The 22,023-nt window shown below is 48.4% G+C and overlaps 2 protein-coding genes across 6 annotated transcripts in view; one reads left to right on the plus strand and one right to left on the minus strand.

Annotated features, from left to right (window-relative positions):
* PPP4R4 (protein phosphatase 4 regulatory subunit 4) overlaps window positions 1–3,318 on the plus strand; it is a 102,976-nt gene extending 99,658 nt beyond the window's left edge. For all 5 annotated transcript variants that reach the window (XM_045451946.1, XM_045451947.1, XM_045451948.1 and 2 more), the window contains one exon: window positions 2,172–3,318. In XM_045451946.1, the coding sequence (XP_045307902.1) occupies window positions 2,172–2,196 (25 nt within the window). In that variant the 3' untranslated portion in view covers window positions 2,197–3,318. The remainder of the gene's footprint in view (window positions 1–2,171) is intronic.
* A 3,599-nt stretch (window positions 3,319–6,917) lies between these two features.
* LOC123583752 (protein Z-dependent protease inhibitor-like) lies at window positions 6,918–13,579 on the minus strand. The gene is given in 6 exon segments (XM_045450843.1): window positions 6,918–7,174; window positions 7,176–7,265; window positions 9,214–9,318; window positions 11,856–12,119; window positions 12,677–12,785; window positions 13,524–13,579. Coding segments are annotated over 6 exon segments (783 nt in total). The 3' UTR covers window positions 6,918–7,015.
* Window positions 13,580–22,023: the final 8,444 nt, after the last annotated feature.

The following is a 22,023-nucleotide window of genomic DNA, read 5'->3' on the forward strand; positions in this document are numbered from 1 at the left end:
CTCAGGTTTCCTTTTAAGCGTATCTCACTAAATTCATGAATATTCTCTAACGAAGTTGCTCGAATGCATCTTTTTTGCAGAAACTTCATGCTTTGGTCCCATTTAGGAACTGAACTATATCTTAATTTAGTCTAAATTTTAATTGGCCACTGGTATGTATACGAATATGGATGTATTTAAAATTCATTTAAAACTTAGGAACAAATTTATTGAGTGGAGCTCTAGCAAAGAGTAGGACTGTATCATAGAAGAAAGCAATAGCAAATAGAAAAGGTAATACTGATATCAAAGGGTTTGTTTTTGTTTTAAGTTTAGTTTTGTTTATTCTTGAGAAAGAGAGAGCAGGCGGGGGAGGGGCAGAGAGAGAGGGAGACAGAATCCCAAGCAGGCTCCGTGCTGTCAGCGCACCGCCCGATGCGGGGCTCGAACTCGAACCGTGAGATGATGACCTGAGCCAAAACCAAGGGGCAGACACTTAACCCACTGAGCCGCCCAGGCGTCCACTAATATTACGGATTAGTAGCGCTGATACAAAGGGTACTTTTATTTACGGAGAATGTTCTTTGCCCCAGCAATTACTGCTCAAGCGATTATACTATGGAAATTCCATGTAGAAGTCCTGAGGATAGAGGCAGGACAGGGTAATGGTCTATAGAGAGCATGGAGCTGGAGCCTTGTGCCCTGGTTCCAGTGGCAGCTAACTACTGCGTACAGTTCGTTTCAGCACTCTGGGCCTCATTGTGCCCATCTGTGAAATGGGAGGGTGGACTCGTGCTTCATCACTTAAGGTATCTTCTTGCAGTGCTTGCGCCCTGATCCTTCCTGTCTATCAGCCTAGTCCCTCTTCCTCTCAAAAGCTTGCCCTAGAATTCTTCTATCGAAGAACATACGTAATGATCAGAATGTAATTCATTCTCTTCCCAACTTATTTTTCTAAATGCCATAGACATTTTTTAACGTAAAGATGGCTAAAAGCTAATATTTATACCAGCTCTCCTTTATTTCAGATTACTGTCTTTAGCTGTTCTTTCGTTGTTGAGCATGTTTTTACTTTTTATAGACTGAATTTTCTCTTGCTCAATATATATATAATTATATTTGTAGAATTATATAATCAAATTATATAATTGATGGTTAAAAAATAAATGGAGACACACTCTAAAAAATCCCATCATGTGTTTCCTCTTTTCTGAATGTTCTGAAGAAGGAGGAATGTTGGTATTATAGCTGCTTATTTATTTATTTATTAAAAAAATTTTTTTTAACATCTGTTCATTTTTGAGAGACAGAATACAAGTGGGGGAGACAGGGAGACACAGAATCCAAAGCAGACTTCAGGGTCCGAGCTGTCAGAACCTGGAGCAGGGCTTGAACTCCCAAACCATGTGATCATGACCCGAGCCAAAGTCGGCCGCTTAACCGACTGAGCCACCCAGGCGCCCCTTCAGCTGCATTTTTAGCAGGAGGCTGGATATCAAGTCCGTAACTGTATTTTGGTGGAATGTTCTAGTCTGCATTTTGTCACGAGTGCACAGTGCCGCGTGACTGGAACAGGTGATTGGTGTCTACGCTGGGCTTGTTTTTGTGAAGTGTTATCCACAATTCGGTGCCCGTTGCTGATTCTGGATGAAAATACTCCTTTTTCCTTAAAATAAGCTTATGAAGTGATCTCAGAAGGTATTAATTATCTCAGTTTTGCTTCTCCAAAAAATTCCATGCGGTACCTTCTCCAGCTTTTCAGTGTCGTAGAGATGATACATCTGGTATTTCAGAGTACCGGTGTCTTAAAGGAGGTATCGGGATGCGTCGTATCGTATGTCCTTTAAAGCCAGATAGTTCATATGCTTGGGCCTGTGTTAATTTCCACTGTTGTCCTACAAAAAAAAAAAAAAAAAAAAGGAAAAGCTGTATGAATGGAATTGAATGCTTTGTTAGATGTGCATGGGATTTGGTAATTAAAGATAGTTCCAAGTAATCTTTAATGGGGAATTTCTTTTTCATTTAAACAGAATCCTCATATATTAGATTTATTTAAAGTAAATTACATTTCTTATTTACTTTGTAAGCATTGAACGGGTACAGTTTTTCATGTTTTCTCTTTTTCTCTTCACTCTCTCTTTCCCTCCCTTTCTGTCTCTTCCCCTCCCTCCCTTCTTTCTGTCTTGACAAAGAAAATCGAGAAAATCCAATCCTTAAATCATCCGCTTGATGAAGAAGGCAAAAGAAAGACAACTGGAGATAATGTGATTGACGGACAAAAGCTAAAGCAGTGGCTGGGGCGTTTTTTTTGTTTTTTTGGTTTTGTTTTTTTGGGTTTTTTGTTTTTTTTTTTTTTTTTTTTTTTTTTGGTTGATGAATGGAAAAGAGACCCATAATGGCAGCTGATGTTGATAAATTTTCCGTATTTGAAATTAGATTCCCTAGGTGGTATAATATGTATTTCTTGAGTAATAATGTGGTTACAGAATTCCAATGTCATAGTGAAGTGCAACGAAAACCAACTTTAGGTATCTGCTTTAAGCACTGCTAGAGAGGAGACCAGTCTGCATTCATCTGTGCAGGAAACCAGCTGTTTAATTGTTCTAGAGTTTTAGCATTCAAACATTCTATGAAAGTCCAAATCAACTGAAATTGCTTTAGCTGATCACTTGAAGGGGCCTTGGGAGTAAGAGAGGCACTGCATTTTCTCACAAATCTCCAGGCCCAATTGAAAAGTCACACTGGAAAGGGTATGAGCAGCTGGCCGCGATTTTATTGGTCCCACGGTGGTGGCGACGGTGTTGTTCCTGGACATTCTGAGATTTCCATTTGGCATTGAAAATTCTACAAAGATTTCTGAAAACTTTAGGTTACAACTACCTTAAAAATAATAGATTGATGATTTCATTTCCTAGAAGAATTTATTTTATAAATACCTTGTTTACACTTTAGATTGTACTTGTCCTTACTGAATTTAAAATGATGAACCTAGTTTGAATCAGCTGTTATTCTAAGCTATCATGCTTAAGCTACGTCAACAGCATTCATTTGTACTGATGCTAATATTCCCATCAAAATTTGCCTGTGGAACATACACAATTCTTAATTTTAAAATGTCAGTTCTTGAGATCTACTGTATGAAGCTATTGTCAGCTTCCCTATTTCAAAATGCAATCAGCATCTAACTCTATTGATATTAGAAAATATTTGTTTTTTAAAATACATTGATGTATGATAAAGATGATCTAATTTGTGAATGCATACGCGCGTGTGGTTACTTTTTATAATGTGAAATGATGAATAATGAATTGACTCAAAATAAAACATAGGTTAATGAGATACCTGTGTTTGTGAGAAAAGTTTTAAGTACTTACCTGCAGTTTTTTTGTATTCTACCATTAAGTAGAGTAAGACCGTTCATTTTGAAGGAATGGCTGAGAACCACCCCAGCATCAAGTATAAATTACTCCGGGGGCAGCAACTCAATGTGAGACTTCTCCCAAGACGTTTATTTTCCCTTTTCCTTTCATATGGCCTCTTTGGAGCTAGTTTTAGTGATTCTTAATATCTTTCACTTAAGGACAGTCAGGTAAATGGAATTGTTGAGCTCCTCAGTTTGTCAGGAATTAAAAATCGGGTAAAAACCAGGTTTGAGTGACGGGACAGTATTGACTCAGTGAATTCAGTATTCTTTGTGGATCTCATGTAACTGTTTCGACCTTGACCTCTGTTAGCATCTTAACGTGAACCTGACTACATCACTTGGATTCATACTCGTCATTGACTCTGTTGCTTTAAATAAAATGGAGAATTTCACTTCATTTGTTCAGTAATGACTCCTAATAATAATAGCAGAGTTAGGGGATTTATTTTCCACCATGCATGCGGGAAAAGAGTAAAGTGTTTTGCCAGAGAAAACTCACTACTGGGTGTAAAGTTAAGGAGTGTGCAGAGGTCAGCTGCGGTCTTGGTCCAACTTACAAAACGGTCAGTTAAGGCGGTTAATCAACATTACTTTCAGAAGTACTCTTTTTTTCCCACAGAACATGATTACTAAAACCACTGACATATCTGCTAAACTTATACTTCCAAGGACAGATATGTAAAAAAAATAAATTAAAAAGAAATAAGCGAGTGAAAAAACAAATTGGTGACAGTTACGAATATTCACATATATCTCGATTTACACCAGAAGCAAAATTGATGCTCTTCGTAAAAGTTCTCAGGGTAACAATTCATCAAATAGATCTTTTAAACCAGTTGTATGACATCTGGAGCTGTAGTGATACAGAGATGGCCGGCCCCCTTGTCTTCTTAATTATAGAAACTTGCATTCTTTTTAAAAAAAATTTTTTTTTAATGTTTATTTATTCTTGAGACAGAGACAGAGCGTGAACAGGGAAGGGGCAGAGAGAGAGGGAGACACAGAATCTGAAATAGGTTCCAGGCTCTGAGCTGTCAGCACAGAGCCCGACGCGGGGCTCGAACCCATGAACTGTGAGATCATGACCTGAGCCGAAGTCGGACGCTTAACCGACTGAGCCACCCAGGCGCCCCTAGAAACTTGCATTCTTAAGGACAGGTTCTAAAATTTCACTAGTTAACATTACAAGTGAAATAACAGACCCATAGAACTCGGTTTAGCTGGCAGAAATGGAGATTGGGCTGAAAAGGAGTTTACTTATTAGAGAGGACACAGAGAGTTGTTCTTCTGTAACCTCATACATGTTTGAAAATCATTTCCATTATTTGACTGCCTGAGTTCAGACATCTTCCTGTGGAAGGATGGGTCCGTTTTGCCCTGCAGTCGTGGGCGTATGCGAAATACTCAAACTGAAGGAGAACAGACTCTTCAGCTTGAGTAGGAGTTTTGCAATCAAGATAAAGTGAATTGGATCAATTCAGTAATCTGTTCTCAGTTGTTACAGCGCGTGTGAATGTGGGTGAGTGTGTGTGTATATGTGTCTGTGCGGGAACAGTTTTTAAACCTGACAACTCAAATATAGTGAAGCCTTGTTACAATGTTCAGATTTCCGCCCCCCCCCCCCCCCCCCCCCCCCGCCCCTCGGTTGAAACCGTAAATTTTTTTGTAAGATCTATTGCATTTTTCATTGGTCTGCATTTTTTCACCAGGCATAGATCCTTGGAAAAGCTGAAACCTCTAGTGTCTTAGGAATTTCTTAAAGCATATGTGGCAGGATTATTTAAAAAAAAAAAAAAAGTTTTTATGGAGTAAGGAATAGGGCCATTTTTCTGCTTCTAAGGGTAATGTGTTAGATATAATTATTATGCTGTTACTGTTTTCGACACATATGGGGAGAGGAGGGGGGAGTTTGAGCTGCATGTTATAGGAGTCCTTCAATAATGATGAAGCTTTCAGTAACTGGGTTTGGCCCTATTTATTTCAGAGGCTATGATGTTCTCATGGACTTTCTTTTCTAGGTATCCTCTCTTAAAAGGGAGTCATTTTAACTCCCTTTTATATCTGTTTCCACTATTTTTCTACAAACACACTTGAATGACAGAATACTAGCGAGTCAGTTAAGAATATCAGTTGGAGTTAGTCCTCTATTTTTGCCTCATTCTGGGTCCTAGAATTTCCTGGCCATTTACCAAGTGTCACCCAGTGCTTTTGGAAAGAATGTAGGAATGAAGTAACCTGCAGATTTTAGAATGACGAAAAGTCCGTCTTTAGACTGCTGCTTGATAGTATTACGTTAAGTACAATTCACGTTACTCTGATTTATATTCATAGTCAAGAGGACTAAACAATAAATTAATTTTAGGTATATTTCAACACTGGGTAGCAAACAGATGGAAATCCAATTAGGCATTTAGTCGACACATTGAATATTCCAGATTCGCTAGGTCTATCCATGGTTCTCTGAATTTGCTCCTAAAATATCTTGTCTCTGCAACAGAAAATGACTAAGAAAATGGGGGGGGGGGGGAGGGGCGGTATTTGCTATTTTCCTTTTAACTTTGTGACAAAGCCCATGCTTATGTTCTGTTTAAGCAAAATGGGTCCCAACGGGAAATGAATGCATGCTGCCTGTTTAGTTGAATACTCAGATCGATGAGTAGAAAGAAGGAAATGAGCCAGGGGGTTAGGGGTCAACATAGACAGGGCTCTGGCTGCCGTGCCCCACCACGTGGGTGACCTTGGGCAAGGGCTTTCCTTTCTTGGAGATGAGATTTTTTTTTAATGTTTATTATCTATTTTGCGAGAGAGAGCGTGAGCACGTGAGCCGGGGTGGGAGGCAGGGAGAGGGAGAGAGAGAATTCCATGCAGGTTCTAGAGAATTCCATGCAGGTTCTATGCTGTCAGTGCAGAGCTCCACCCGGGGCTCGAATCCACAAGCTGTGAGATCATGATCTGAGCCCAAACCAAGAGTCGGGTGCTTAACCGACTGAGCCACCCAGGCGCCCCTTGGAGATGAGATTTTTGCCACGAAGGCAAAAGTGCCTGGGGCTTGTGAATGTCATCATGGCCCATGCCCGTGTCTCTGTTCCGCATTTCTTCCCTATGTGAAATGAAGGTATTGAACTCGATCTGTGTCTCACTGAATGCCTCTGTCAAATGATCTGATGCACCATGGAGTAGCCAGGGCTGCGCTGAGGCCAGTGCTGTGGTCAGGACTGACTGCAGCTGTTTTGTTCTCATTTTAGTCACCAAGAAATGATTCTATGACAGATTAAAACGCGGCTCGAGAGGGAAGTAAAGGGAGCGAAGCACATGACTCATGGAAAATGTGTCTTCCTCCCAAAGGCTTCGTCTTGAAATAGTGTTCCGATCTACCATTTTTCAAAGTCCTGATACGTGAGTCACAATGAAAGGTAAAGATATTCTACCAAACCCATCTTGAGTCCATAACAAAGGCTCTGAGAAACAGGCTTAAAATACCGGACGGACTGTCCAGACATCTCCTTAAAATCAGTGAATGTAATAGTCGGATTTCTCTGAGGATGGCTCAGACCAGCAGAGGACGAGGGGGACACTCTCTTCTGCCGCCAGGTGCCAATAACCCATGTGGGCTCAGCTACCTCGGGTCCGGCATCTCCTGGAGCACTGTGTACTCACACGTGTCTGAAATCGTAGGGGAGCTGGGTTCACCACCCTGCCCCGAAATAGAAGCATTCCAGAGGTTTCTTCATAGATCATGAAATGACGTGGCTGGTCTATTCAGATGATGGGGAGGCATGGAATCAGCAGTCGTTTCTAACAGGGTTCCCGTCACTGCCTCAGCTCCTTTTTCATCAACTTCAATCCCAGCTCTTTGTAAAACCTGGAAAAGGAAATGATGTGGGAGACCATTTGTGTGGCAGTGGAGGGGAAGGAGCTGGTTGAGCCCCTTGACATTTTTTGCTACGGTCCCACCCACGGGGTTTAATGGTACAGGGCTCCTCTGTGCCGAGAGGAACAGTCTGAGGTGGTACCAGGGATTGGCCTAGAAGCCCGAAACAATACCGGGAGACCCCAGGGACCCCAAAGTGAGGTACATTGTGGGTGTGCACCCAGAGGACTCTGCCCAGCCAGTTCATGCACACATGCATCAAATACACAAATAGTTGGAGAGCATGTACTTTGTGCTGCTGACTCTTGAGCCGCTGATGCCTCCCCTCAAGAAGGTTTTCAAGCTGCCTGGGACTGCGGGATACTTTGACCTTCCTTTTGGCAGGCAAAGCGGGGGCAGGGGCGTGGTTACTCTTCTGTAGAAGCTTCCCAGCACCTGGTGCAGCGCCGAGGCGGTCCCTGGGGTCCCTCCGGTTGCCCGTACTCCCTCTGCCTGTCATGTTTGGGAGGCCCTTTTGTCCAGAAACCTCCTGTGATGGAAATGATGTACCTACGTAACTTCTATAAGGGAAGATAGTGAAGACATCTGTGGTTAACCTAGAGATTCTCTAATTTCTTGGAGTGAAAATTTACTTTCCAGAGTAAACAGGAGGAGAATATTTAATGGCTTGCGATTTAAACTGTAAAACAGCACACGTCTTCATTTTTAAATGTGTTTACAGCAGAAGTTCTTTGAGGTGCTAGTCTGCAGGGTGGTCGTGTTTATTTGTCTTATTTTCCCTGAGACGGTAATGCCTGATTGCAGGCCATGGTTGGCCTACTGGGTCCTGCTTAAGTGGTTACCTTTTTCTTTTAAAAAAAAGTTTATTTTTGAGAGAGACGGGGGTGGGGGAGAGAAAGCACAAGTGGGGTGGGGGGAGGAGGCAGAGAGAGAAGGAAAGAGAGAATCCCCAGCAGCTCCCGCGCTGTCAGCACAGAGCCTGACTCGGGTCTCGATCTCTGGCCATCACAGGTCTCGATCTCACAAACCGTGAGACCATGACCTGAGCAGAAATCAAGAGTCAGACGCTTAACCTACTGAGCCGCCCAGGGGCCCTTTAAAATCTCCCGCAGAATTGGAAACTGCAGTTGTATGGGAGAGTACGAATCAGACTCCAGACCTGAGAAGGACCGTAGTGGGATGTAGCTGCCGTTTGGAGATGGCAGAACGTTTTCCTGGTTGCGATAACAAGCGGGGGTTACTGCTGGCATTAGTGACACCGGCCAGGAATGCTAACCGGTTACCCGCGATGCACGAAACCCCTCTGAACAACAGCCCCCCCCTCCAAACCAGGATGGCTTCCGTGTGGAAGAGGACTAACCCTGCTCATAGTAGCTTCAGAGTCAGAACTGAGGCCAAAGAGCATGAGTTACTTAGGGAGGAGTTATGGGGGGGGGGTATAACAAAAAAATGTTAGCCATTTGTGGATTGAGCTGCTTTTCAAAGAATTAGTGAGTTCTCTGTCATTGGAAGCATTGAAAGAATGAAAACCAGACAGCTATTTTGTAGGGATATTCTAGAGGGCACTTCCCCAAGGGGTGGGAAATTGGGCCAGGTGACCTCTGGGGGATTCTTTCGTCTTGAAAGTGGTGTCACTCCATGCAATTTTAATGAGTCTGTAACCCAATTTCCATTTCAGGGGGAAATCTTGAGCGTTGGGAGTGTGAAGAGGGAGAAATCCACATAAGAGAAATTAAATTAGTTAAGTGTTTTAATAAAGTAGCTCAAAATGACCAAAATATCCAACTTGAATGCTGTTTCGAGTTTTGTGTAATTTTAAATCTAATTTTCTCCTGCAGCGTGGCATTTAATCGATGTTAAACAGTGTGCAAAAATATTTGTTGGTTTTGATCACCTTTCATACTTAGGGACTGGGCCCTAATGAAGCATCTTGACTTACCTTGGAAACTTTCCAGTTTCTGGAAGCAACGGAGAGGTCACATAGGTCAGCCTGGAGTTGGAAGATTCTTCCAGTTACCATCTGCTCAAGCAGTTCATACATCTCCTACTTTTTATTTATTTTTTAATGTTTATTTTTGAGAGAGAAAGAGAGACAGAGCACGAGCGGAGGAGGGGCAGAGAGAGAGGGAGACACAGAATCTGAAGCAGGCTCCAGGCTCTGAGCTGTCAGCACAGAGCCCAACGCGGGGCTCGAACCCACGAACCACGAGATGGTGACCTGAGTCGAAGTCGGTCGCCCAACCGACTGAGCCACCCAGTCGCCCCATCTACTTCTGATCTAGCTGGAACTTTGGGAAGAAAACTTCCATGTTTCTGTGGTACGAGTACATAGCATGGCAAAATGTAGACGAAAGCCAGAGACTCTGAACACTAAAAAGGTCACGATTTCTCTCTTCCTTCCTCCAAGATTGTTTCCATCCCCAAGTGTCTCTGGGTTGACTGTACACGTGGCTCATTCCATTCTGTTGTAACCGTCCAGCCCAGAGAAGAGATGGGACTTAGCAAACGCGGATCGCTTCAGCCTCAGCCAGCCTGCTCCTGCTTTATTTCCCCGCCGGTGACGCCCACTGGCTTCAGCAGAGAATGACACGCTTTGCGTCCACTTCCGTGTTGCAGAGACAGCTCAGACCAACCGAGTAGCTGCTCCCAGCCATCCTGCAGACTCCAGGATGGTGGCTGTGTGTGATGTCTGGATTCTGCAGGCCCCAGATTCCAGAAGAGTCTTAGGAGTCGGGATAGACCATAGGAGGGCCGTGAAGGAAACTTCAACCCCTGCTACCCACCTTTAGCCACAGAATCTCCGATTCTCCCTCCTTTATGTATCGGCGTTTTCCTTTCAGAATGTTTTGTTTGGCGAAAATGAGTTCCGTGGCTCAGAAAGGAAATGCGTGAGCATACAAATTGATACCAAATTAGTCTTAGGGTCCCAAGCTCTTAATCTGTGAAATATAGCCCAAGACACCCACACCCCTCTCACCGGGCTGTTCAGAGGATTGAATGAAATTGTGTTACGTCCTCTGAACCGCGTCTGATGCTTAGTAGGGGCTTAGTAGGTATTCATCTCCTTGTGTTCTCTCCATCCCCTTTGTTCTCTCGAGGGCGTGGGAGGTGGGCTGGGCTGTCAGACAGGAATGTAGCTGAGGACGTGACCTGCCTCGAAGATCGAGTTCTACCTCGGTGTGTTCAAATGTTTGTTGGCTTATTACGCGCGAGGGCCTGTGCTGAGCGCTAAGGAGGGAAGACAGGAATGAAGGAAGGCGAGACCCTGCTAGGCCGAGGCCTGGCCGGACACAGAAGGCACCGCTCTGGAATCCCCCCTGCCTTGTGCCCCAGTGGGCAGATCAGCTTATTCTGCAAACATGGCGGGGGGTGGGGGGGGGGGCTTCCCTGTGCTCCCGACTGTCCTCTGGGCGCCCGGCCCCTCCCTGGGTCACCCCGTCCAGGGTCCCCGTTCTCATTGAGTTTATGTGCTGGTGACTCCCAAAAGTGCCTCTCCAGCCTGGACCTGGCCCTCAGCTCCGGCCCCAGCTTCCCCTGGGCATCTATAGATCTTTCTTCAAAACATTGTTTTTGTAATGCTTATGTATTTTTGAGAGATGAGAGCCAGCCGGGGAGGGGCAGAAAGAGAGAGGGAGACACAGAATCTGAAGCAGGCTCCGGGCTCCGAGCTGTCAGCACAGAACCTGACGCGGGACTCGAACCCACGAACCGCGAGATCATGACCTGAGTCGAAGTCGGGCGCTCAACCGACGGAGCCCCCCGGGTGCCCCGATGCAGAGAAGTTCGGATCCACATGCTTCGCACTGAACCTATGAACGTGTGCCCAGACCTGTCCCTCCCACAGTCTCTCCATTTCGGGAAACGGCAAATCCAGCCTTCCCGTTGCTAAGGCCCAAAACTTGGCCATCATCTCTGCCTCCCTCTCGCTGTCCCCCACCCGCATCCGCTGCATGGCACACCCCGTCACCTCTAGCTTCCTGCCGGTCCAGGATCTAACTGCTCCTCGTGCCCCTGCTCCACCCACGTGCCCAAGTGTCACAGTGACCTCCTGACCGCTCTTGTTTCCTCTCTCACCGCCACCCACCCCCGCCCCGAGTCTTTTCTCAGCGCAGCGGCTTGCGTGACCCTTGCACACAAGTCACACCGCGTTGCTCCTCTGCTTCGACCCCTCCGGTGGCTTCCCATCTTCCTCAGGAAGGCCAGAGACTCTTCCGGGGCCTGTGACGTAGCTCCTGGACGACTGGGCCCCTGGTTCATCCCTGACCTCTCCCGCCGCTGTAGCCCCCCTGGCTGCCCTGCGGGTCCTCGAACCCACCAAGCACCCTCCTCCCCCAGAACTTTCACCTCTGCCTGTGACCCTTCTCTCCCCGAAGAGATCCAGGGTCACGCTTCATCTTCCGGGGTTTGCTTACGGCTCCCGCCTTCGTGAGCTCTGCCCTGATGGCCCCTGCCCTCCCTGTCCTTCCCTGCGCTATTACAGTGTACATATTGCTTGCCTCCGTTCACTAGACTGTGCCCCCCGAGGGCTGGCCCGTGCACGCATCACAGCACCCGGCACATAGGACGACCTTAAGTAAGTGCCGGGGGTCGGAGCGGACAACAGGACGAACGAGCCCTTGGCCTCCGGGAGCCTGCCACCCGCGGGGGACACGGGCCCTGGACCATGGGGTTGTGAGCACTTGTAAGGACGGGAAGGCTGAGCGCCTGTAGGGCGAGGGCAGAGCGGTCCCTGGTTTTCGTGTTTCCGGGCCACGTGTCCACGGGGGCGGCGGGCAGGCGACCTTCAAGGGCGAGGTGGTCACCCGTTTTCCCCCTAAGGCCCACCAGTATGGTGGCGTTTCCTCCCTAGGGCAGATAAGAAAATTCTTACCAAACGTAGAGGCAAATTGGCCCGCCCTGTACGTCGTGGACTTGACTGCCTGTACTCGTCCACCTTGGTGAAGAGAGCGTCAAAAGCGGGGAGCCGTTTCCTTGGGCGGGTGAGAAAAGAGCTCCCTGCAGAAGCCGCCCACCTCCAGAGCAGCCGGCCCGCTCAAGTAGTAGGGGGCCCGGCTTCTCTCCCCCTAACGGCGCCAACTACGGGAGTCCTGGCCTTCCCCGGCTGGCTTGGACCAAGCACAGGCAGGCGAAATCAGTCCCCCGAAGACCAGCTTTTCCCGGGCCTCTTTCCCCGGCCGGCAAAACACGCGTCCACCCACAGGCCCGACGGCAATCACACACGGAGGCAAGGGAGGGTCTCCCACCGGTCCCTCACAGTTCCGGACCTGAACAAGATCCACTCTCACACCAGCTGCTGCCCTAACAACCCACTTCCTTCTACACCTGCTGCCTGCGGCCCACTCTAGCCCTCCAGAGGGCTGGGGGCCTCTCCCTGCCTCTGCCCGCATGGGGGTCTCCCTGACCGCCGCTTGGTCTGGTGCACGGCCCTGCGTCAGCAGAGACCACAGGGGCACCGGGGCGACCTCCCCCGTCCGCCCGCTGCTTAGGATGTTCTGAGGGCGGGGTCCCTTGCTGACAAAGAGCCGCGGAATCGGAGGAGGCCACTGGTACGCTCTCCACACACGTCGTCCTACTGAACAGAACAGAATGTATGCAGGGGCACCTTCCTTCTCCAGGCGCCAGGGTGCCTCAAGTATACCAAGGGAAGCATCAGCCTAAATAGAACCTGAGAGGTGGGGCGCCTGGGTGGCCCGGTGGGTTAAGTGTCTCTGCCTCAGGTCGCGATCTCACAGTTCACGAGTTCGAGCCCCGTGTCGGGCTCTGGGCTGGCAGCTCGGAGCCTGGAGCCTGCCTTGGATTCCGTGTCTCCCTCTCTCTCTGCCCTACCCCGCTCACACTCTGTCTCTCTCTCAAAAGACATTAAAAAAAAAAAAAGGACAAGAATCTGAGAGGTAAGAAATCAACCACTCACCTGTCACTTCTCAGCCCAGAATGTGCCTGGAGTAGCACCCCCGCCCCCAGCCCTGGAAGGGGCGGGCTAGCTCCCTGGGCAGCAGGGTCCCTGGGAAGAAAGCCAGGGACTCCAGGGTGGTTTGCACAGTGAGTGTTGTGGGCATGAAATCTCAAGCCTTGAGAGCCTCTTCTTCTGGCCACCGTCCCGCACAGGAAGGCCCCTGGGTCTGTAACATGCCTCTGACCCGCCCCTGCCCTTTTCAGTCTAGCGGGGAGGGCTCAGCACTGCCCGACACCCACCCCCTCACCGTGGAGCCCACCCAGAGCCAACGAGAACATCTCTCCCCCAGACCTCACCGGCTGGACCTTTGAAGGCCTTTGATCCACTGGCTCTTACCAGTGAGTGGCCCCATGGTGCCTAAGAAGGCCCTTCATTCAGAGAAGAGACGCAAAAGGTTAACGTTTGCAGTAGATGTTTGCTATTCCAAAGCACGCCCCCCAGTGGACTGTTGCTGATTAACATCCTTCTCGGAGGTGGTGGTGTTTCTGGCAGTGCAAAGACACAGGGACCGGCTTCCCACGTTCCCCAGCTCCTTCTCCAACCCAGGGTGTGACCAGAATCCCCCCACGTGAGCATCTTCTTCTCCACCTAAGGTGGCCCTCTAGTAGGTTCCAGCTCCTTGTGGGATGGAGCTGCTCCAGGGGCTGAGCACCTCCCGTGAAGGAAGGCGATGGTGGGTCCCACGGAGGCCATCTGGATCCCCATCCCAGGGCTGGGCACCACGTGGGAGGCGGGGGCAGAGATGATTAAGACCTGCCCCACCGGTCCCCCCCCCCCCCCCATAAGGTTTTGTGCAGTGTGAGTCAGACTTGGTCAAGTTCCAAATCACAAAATCTAAACCTTCCTCTGATTTACGCGGTGGTTGTCTTCACGGAAAATCCAGCGGGAATGAAAGCCGTGGGGGAAACTGGCGTTTTTGTACAAAATCAAGCATCCCGGAACTGTGAGCATCATTCACCCGTGGGGACTGGCAGTGAGTGGGACATCTGTCATGTGGGACCTGGGTCACTTCATTGCGAGGGACGGTCCTGCGTGGTCCAGTAGGTCTGGCGTCTCTGACCCTCACGCACTAAATACCAATAGCACTTCCTCAAATCTTTGTGAAAACCCAAGTGCCCTGACAAGATTCCACAGCATTCCCCTGAGGCGGTATCTGCTCTGTGGAGAAGTACTGCCTGATGAGGTCAAGGTGAGGGGGGCAGATGGGCTTCTGGGCTTAGCGCAGGAGCCAGCCTTGACCTTCCCATCTGCCTTGTCTTGCAGCAGCAGAGGAAGGGGCTAAGTCCTGCAGACTGGCGGTCAGGGGGGGTGGGGAGTTCAGCTTCGCCAAATGTCTGAGAGAAACCAGCGGACTTGGAGCAGGGTGTCCACGGAGGGCTTCGGACGCAGGGTGGATGTCATTGTATTGCACTTGACCACCCGTGAGGCTCTTACAACGCCTGCCAGGATTTCAGGATGGATCTTTCTTTAGAAGGGAAGGCAGCGGGTGTACTGGAAAGAGCGTGAGGGCCCCCCTACTATATTCACTGGGGAATGCAACTCAGCCGCCCTAGGCTGGCTTCCCACCCCCCTCCCCCCCCCCCACCCGCTGCCCAGTAAAATGGCCCGAATGGCCCTCTGGCCTGTGACTATCTCAGCAGCACCCAGAACCAGCAAGGAGGTGGAAACAGGGAGCTCCGGCCCCCAGGAAGTGCGGCTCAGAAGCTCTGTGTCACCGCCAAGGACAGGAGTCCTGCGCTGCCCCCAGCGGGCCAAACTCCGTGCCTACCACTCTAGCTTGGCTTCCTTCCCAGCTGTGGACCGCCGAGCTCCCCAACCTCACTCGGCCTCAGTTTTCCGATCTATAAAACGGGCTCCCCGCGGTAAGGATTACACAGGGGGTGCCGATGAAGAGCTCGATGCCTGGTAGGAAACTCTGATACACGCTAGTCCTTGCGTGACGACGTTAGAGCCAGAATAAACGTCAAGAGGTCATGCAGCCCCGGGATTTGGACTTTCCAGAGGAGGAAATGCAGCCCCCCCCTCCCCCCAAGGCCTTTCCTGCCAGCGCTGGAGCCAGAGCTGACCTGGTCCCCTAGTGATGAGTAAATTCAGAGGAGACAGTAGCACCTTTCCTGAGCTCCCTCAGGCAAGAAGTCACCCCGAAGGGCCAGATCAAGGGGGCTTGTAAAGCAAACTCATCCTGGCACCCAAGGGGCCAAATGTCTGAAAAACAAGGCAGACCGGTTATTGGCATAACCGGGCTTCAGGAACGCAGTGAGAGGCTGCAGTGAGTGGTTGTGCGTGGATCAGATCACGAGCAGGGCTCGGGGAGGGGGGTAGCACGATGTAGGAAAGGCGCCCCCAGTCCTTGCGACGCGCACGTGCACGGGGCAAGGGTCCCGCCACTTATCCACCTGCTTCTTTACCTCATCCCCATCCGCCTTCTGCTGTCCTGCTTCTGCTCCAGATCGGCTGCCCTGCCTCACCCGGCTGCGCGACGCCTCACAAGATTGCAGAGGGACCCGCTCTGTCCCCAGCCCTGCAAAGCTGATGGCTCAGGCAAGGCCCGCAGCATTGCCCCAAGAAGCCCGGCGCTGCAAGCCGGTGGTCAGCGAGGTGGGAGCCACTTCTGGATAACTAGGAGTTTGGTTAGCACCCGCAGTCACCCCAGCCCGGGAGACTAAGTAACAAGGCTCTCCTTGAGATGGGCCTTTTCTTTGGCGATCTCAAAAGAACCTTTGAGTAGGAGAGAAATAACGTTTTCTTATAGGGCGCCAAGAAACAGATACTCAGAAAGGTCCGTAACCTCGTTCAAGGGCACAGAGCTCGGGATTTGAACCTCGACCTCCGGCCCCAAAGGCAGTGCTGTGTCTCCCAAGGCAAGGTCTTGCTCGAAGCAAGACCACCTGCCGTGGCAACACACGTCAACTAAGAAAATGGTCCTTCTGCCCGGGAAGGACTCAAGCTACTTCCTCCCTGACTGTGTGCGGGCGGTAGGATTTGAACTGGACCCCCAGTGGAGGCGGGATCTCGGGTACAGGCAAGTAGAGGAAGAAAGATCGTTGTCCTCCTGGAGTGCAGTGATCTGGGGGCAGGGAGCACCAGGGAGCCACTGAAGGTTCTAGAGCAGGGGAGAAGTAAGATCAGAAGTGGGCTTCAGTGATCTGATTCTGGTAAGCCCTTATTTATTTTCTGAGTTGGAAATAATGGATCTTAGGTTATGAATGGAAATAAAAAGAAGTTTGTTGATGAGGGACCAGAACAAGGTTGGAGAGGGGAGAAGGGCAGATGGCTGGGCGGGGTGGAATATGTCCTTGCTGGTCAAGGTCACGGACAGACACCGCCCACGTTTCACCAGCCCCACCCCCACCTGCTCCTGGGCAGCTCCAGTCCCAGGTCTCTCCCCAGGGATGTGTCACCTGAGTCTGTCAACCATCCTCTGTGCTGTGATGTCTGCCCCGTGGCCCCTCTCCCGTTCACCACCCTGTCTGCCTTCGGCGAGGTCTCCCGTTGTTTGGGGTCTCTGGTGTTAGATGCCCCGGCACCCCACAGCTGCTGTGCCACCATGGAAACGGGTGCAGGTGCCCAAGTGCCATCTGTAGGCGCTCCCAGAGCTCGCAGTCCCCGGGTGCCACGCAGAGCCGGGTGTCTGGAGTCTGTATGGGGATGCTGCTACCCTGAGGTCCAGCTGAGGCGGGGGGACAACCCTCCCCACTCGGTGCCGTTTGTCGTTTGAGCCTCAACCTCCTTCTCCGCCCGGTGCTTAGAACAGCTACCACCGTCCCTGCCTGTGAGCTTCTGTCCTGTGCCAGGAAGGCAGGCAGATGCTCGTAGCCCACGCTCCTTCACCCTCCTTCTGACCACGCCTCTTTCCCCAGATCGGCACACGCCTGTCAGCTCCAGGTGACCCCGTCCTGGCGTCCTGGCTAAACCCCAGCGGTGGGTCCAGCTTGGAAATGGAGTTTTGCTTGCATTACGAAGCGCACAAACTTGGGAGTCAGGCTGGAGTCAAACACAGGATCTTAACAGCTGTGCAAACAGGCACACATTTTAAATTTTTTTTTTTCAACGTTTTTATTTATTTTTGGGACAGAGAGAGACAGAGCATGAACGGGGGAGGGGCAGAGAGAGAGGGAGACACAGAATCGGAAACAGGCTCCAGGCTCTGAGCCATCAGCCCAGAGCCCGACGCGGGGCTCGAACTCACAGACCGCGAGATCGTGACCTGGCTGAAGTCGGACGTTTAACCGACTGCGCCACCCAGGCGCCCCTGGCACACATTTTAGAATGGAGAGAATCCTAGGACTGGCTTCACGGTCAGGTTGTTCTAAGAGTAAATGGGGTGTCTGTGGCAAGTCCTTGGCCCAGGGCCTGGCATGGCCATGGGAACTGCCGTCGGCATGATTTATGGCCCGGCCCCGGGCAGAGGGATGGACTGATAGCCTGTCCAGGAGTCCAAGGGCTACGTGCAAAGGCGGGGGTGGGAGTTGGGAAGGAATGGTTGCCTAGTTACCGAATGATCTTGAGGGAGCTCGCTTCAGTAGAAATGCAGGCTCAGGACCCCACAGACATTCTCCCCAGGGCGGCTGGAAGTTCCCCATCCAGGGGATGGCTTCTGGTCCAGCCTTCGGCACCCAGGACCCGGGGACACAGGGCTGGACTCTGGGCTGGGGGAGGAGGGAGCTAGACTGCTCCCGTGAATCTGGCCCCTCTCCACCCCCCACCCCTGCACACGCACTCATACCACGTATGTGGGCACGCACCTGTTCTTGACTGTGACCTCTCTGGTTATATTTTTCGGTTATGTTGCTGGCCGTTACTTACTTATTTCAGTTTTTAACTTAAACAATTATTGTAAGTAATTTCAAACTTATTGCAAGAGTAGCTACACGGCCGTTCTGTAACCCCTCACCCAGAGTCACTGAGTTTTAGACGTTTTCCGCGGACGTTTTACGGTTCTCTTCTCTCTCTATGTCTATATCTGCATGTGACCCACCCCCACTGTCTTATACTGAACCATTTGAAATGGTTAGGTATCCCGGAGAGTGAGAATATTGTCTAATGTAAATGGCAGCAAAATGATCAACTCCAAGACATTTAATATTGTTCCAGTACCTGAAGCTGCCATCATACTCCAGTTCCATCGGGTGCCCCCCCCCCCCAACGTCCTTTGTGACATTTTTATTTTCAGTACGGGAGCCCATCAAGGGCTGTCTGCTTTATGCGCCGTGTAGTCTCGGTCTCCTTGAACCTGGGACAGTGTTCCTCAGCTCTCCCTGTGCCTTTCATTATGTTGACATTTTGAAAGGCTCAGTTCGGCTATTTTCCCGGTTCCCAATTTGGGTTGGTCTCATGGAGCCCCTCGATCGGCCTCTGATGATACATTTTTGGGGGCAGGAATATAAAAAAAAATGTTGGGTCCTTCTCAGAATATCACATCCAGAGGCACCTGCTGTCTGTGTGTCCCTAATTGGCCGTGTTTATTTTTTTATTTTTATTAAAAAAAATTTTTTTTAATGTTTATTTTTGACAGAGAGAGAGAGAGAGACAGAGAGAGAGACAGAGCATGAGTGGGGGAGGGGCAGAGAGGGAGACACAGAATCCGAAGCAGGCTCCAGGCTCTGAGCTGTCAGCACAGAGCCCGATGCGGGGCTCAAACCCACGAACCGCGAGATCCTGACCTGAACCGAAGCCCGACGCTTCAGCGACTGAGCCACCCAGGCGCCCCGGCCATGTATATTTTTATAACTTGGTTGAGGTGATGTCCACTTCTCCCAATATCTACCTACCGTGTCTCCTTCTGCAGTAAGTGATTTGTGAGGAGATACTTTGAAACACATTTAAATATCCTGCTTTTCGCCAAACTCCTCCTGCCCCCAGATGTGTATCCGTTGAACGTTCTTGCCCGAATCGGTTATTTTAGGATGTAGTCTAAATCCACTATTCCTTTCCTATTTATTAATATTCTGAGGATAGATTCATGGGCTCAGTTTTATTCCATGCATTTTCATACATTACTGGTCTTCTTATATATGGAGATGTATTCATGTGTGTATTTAGTTAGATGTTCGAATTGTCCCAGGTATACATAGATGTTAGAAACGTACTGGAAATCATGAGTTTATACCTCCAATTCACACCCTAGCCCACAGGATTCTTTCTGCTTCCCCCATTCCATATGTGCACCTTTCTTCTTGCTTAACCCTACAAAACATATACGTAATGTTATATTTGCTATACCCCGCTCCACTTTGAAAAACAAGTGTGGAAAGAAGGCTTCAAGATGTGTTCCTTTTATTCTTCAAACCGGGGGTATATTGTCCAAGTACTGTGTTTGGAAGTTGCTGGGGAGAATCCTGTTTTCTCACCTTCAGTGTGATTATGTTCTCTGTTTGCGATACGTCTGAATTCATTTGTTTTTCTTTTCATTGGCTTTTAGGGCTTTCCTCGTGTTGCTCACTTAATTTTATTTTTGAATATATAGAACATTAACATTATTCCAGTAGTCTAAATCATGTAAGAAGGTCCCCGGAGAGAAGGGTCATCCTCTCGGACTCCTTCCTCTCTGTGCCCCGCCCCCATCCCTTGCAGACACGGGGACGTGTTTCCTTATTTCTTTTTCTTCCTCACCAACTCAATTCCTAGAAGTCCTCATTATTCTTAGTTTTTACAACTTCATAGTTTATTGTTTATCGCTTACTCTATTGTTTATTCAACCAACTGCCTATGTTTGGGCATTTGAGTAGTTTCCAATATCTTGCAATTACAAATAATGCTCCCATCAATAACCTTGTGCAGATTATTTTTCAAAATTGTGAGACGTTTGTCTTATGGTTAAATCCCAAGAATTTCTGGTTCAAAAGCAAATCTGTATATTTGTTACATGTCCTGGGTTGAAGAGTGGTTCCCAAAAAGCTACGTCCAAGTCCTAACTCCGGGTACCTGTGGGGGTGACCTTATTTAGAAAAAGGGTCTTTGCAGCTGTAATTAAGGCAAAGATCTTCAGATCAGATCATCCCGGATTTAGGCCCTAACTCCAATGACAGCCATCCTTACAAGAAAAAGGCCTTCCCGGGGCCTGGAGTCTATTTCCTGCCTTCCCAAGCTACGTCATTGGGCTGCCCACGTATTTATGTACCAGTGCCACAGACTTAATTAGAGAATCATTGTGGTTTGCTGTAATCTCTGCTCGAGCTGGTCCCCTATCCTCCCCATCCCCTGCTCCCGCATATATTTTCCTTTTTAGTGTTTTCCTGGCTATCGCATTTTATCTTTCTCTATGGGCTTCAAGGTCATCTTGTCTATCTCCAGGAAAAAAAAGATTTGCTGTTATTTTTTTGGAATACCATTGAATTGTTGCATTAACTTAGGGAAGACTGATAGCTGGGTGATCTTGAGGCATCTTATTTCCATTTGTTCACGTCTAATTTTGCATCTTTAAGGAGCAGTGTTATCATTTTCTCAGTGTAGATTCTTCACATTTCTTGTTTCTTTCTTTCTTTTTTTAAAAAATTTTTGTGTTTGTTTTTATTTTTGAGAGAGAGAGAGAGAGACAGACAGACGGACAGAGGGCGAGCGGGGGAGGCACAGAGAGGGAGGGAGACGCGGAATCCAAAGCAGGCTGAGCTGTCAGCACAGAGCCCGACGCGGGCCTTGAACTCATGGACTCTGAGATCATGACCTGAGCCGAAGTTGGACGCTTAACTGAGCCACCCAGGCGCCCCTTGTTTATTTCTAAGTGTTGTATTTTTTTGGTTGCTACTGGATTTCCTCCTCTGTTATTTGTTTAACTGGTTATTTGTGTATATGAAGGTGCTTGTTTTCGCGTGTTGATTCTATATCCTGACAGCTTGCTGAATTCTTTTGTTACGTGCGTGTCTTTTATCCCTGATTTACTAGGGTAATGCAGGTACATTACATGCCTTCTGCAAGTAGGCATGGTTTTTCTTTTTTTAAATTTTTTAAAAAATGTTTATTTACTTAAAAATATTTTTTTTAATGTTTATTTATTTTTGAGAGAGCCAGAGACAGAATGTGAGTGGGTCAGGGGCAGAGAGAGAGGGAGACATAGAAGCAGAGGCAGGCTCCAGGCTCCGAGCTGTCAGCACAGAGCCTGACACGGGGCTCGAACTCACGAGCTGTGGGATCATGACCTGAGCCAAAGTAGGATGCTCAACCGACTGAGCCACCCAGGTGCTCCTTTAGTGTTTCTTATTAAGATGATGGCTTGAGGATTCAGGTCTAGATATACCTTCCATATACATATGAAAGGTATAAATATGCATATTTAAGGAAGTATTCCTATTTCTCAAGATATTCCTATTTCAAGATATTCCTATTTCTCAAGATACATACTTATCTATCCATCCTTTATCTATCATCAATCATCTGTCCAGTTGTCTTCTATCTATGTATCTATCTATCATCTATCATCTATCATCTATCTTTTATCTCATTTAATGTTGTTTGCCCCAAACCAGGAGGGTAAACCTCTTCCTCTGGCAACGTTTCTCTAGCGCCCTCTACTGACAAAGCTTAATATCCTGTCCAGATCCATTTTTGCAGAGCCGCGATAAAGCGAGCATTTGGAGTTTGCAGCATTAAATTGGTAACTATTTTTGCTTTTGACAGTTAATTATATTTTAAAGATGTTTAAACGATATTATATATATATTTGCATATTTACCCTTTTGTATGGGTCCAAATTTCCATTTAGAATCTTGTTTCAGCCTAAAGAACTGCTTAAAAATTTTCTTAGCGAAGGTGGCAAACTTTCTCAGCTTTTGTTTCTCTAAACAGTAAAAAAAAAAAAAT

This window comes from Leopardus geoffroyi, chromosome B3, assembly GCF_018350155.1.
Source record: "Leopardus geoffroyi isolate Oge1 chromosome B3, O.geoffroyi_Oge1_pat1.0, whole genome shotgun sequence".
NCBI lineage: Eukaryota > Metazoa > Chordata > Mammalia > Carnivora > Felidae > Leopardus > Leopardus geoffroyi.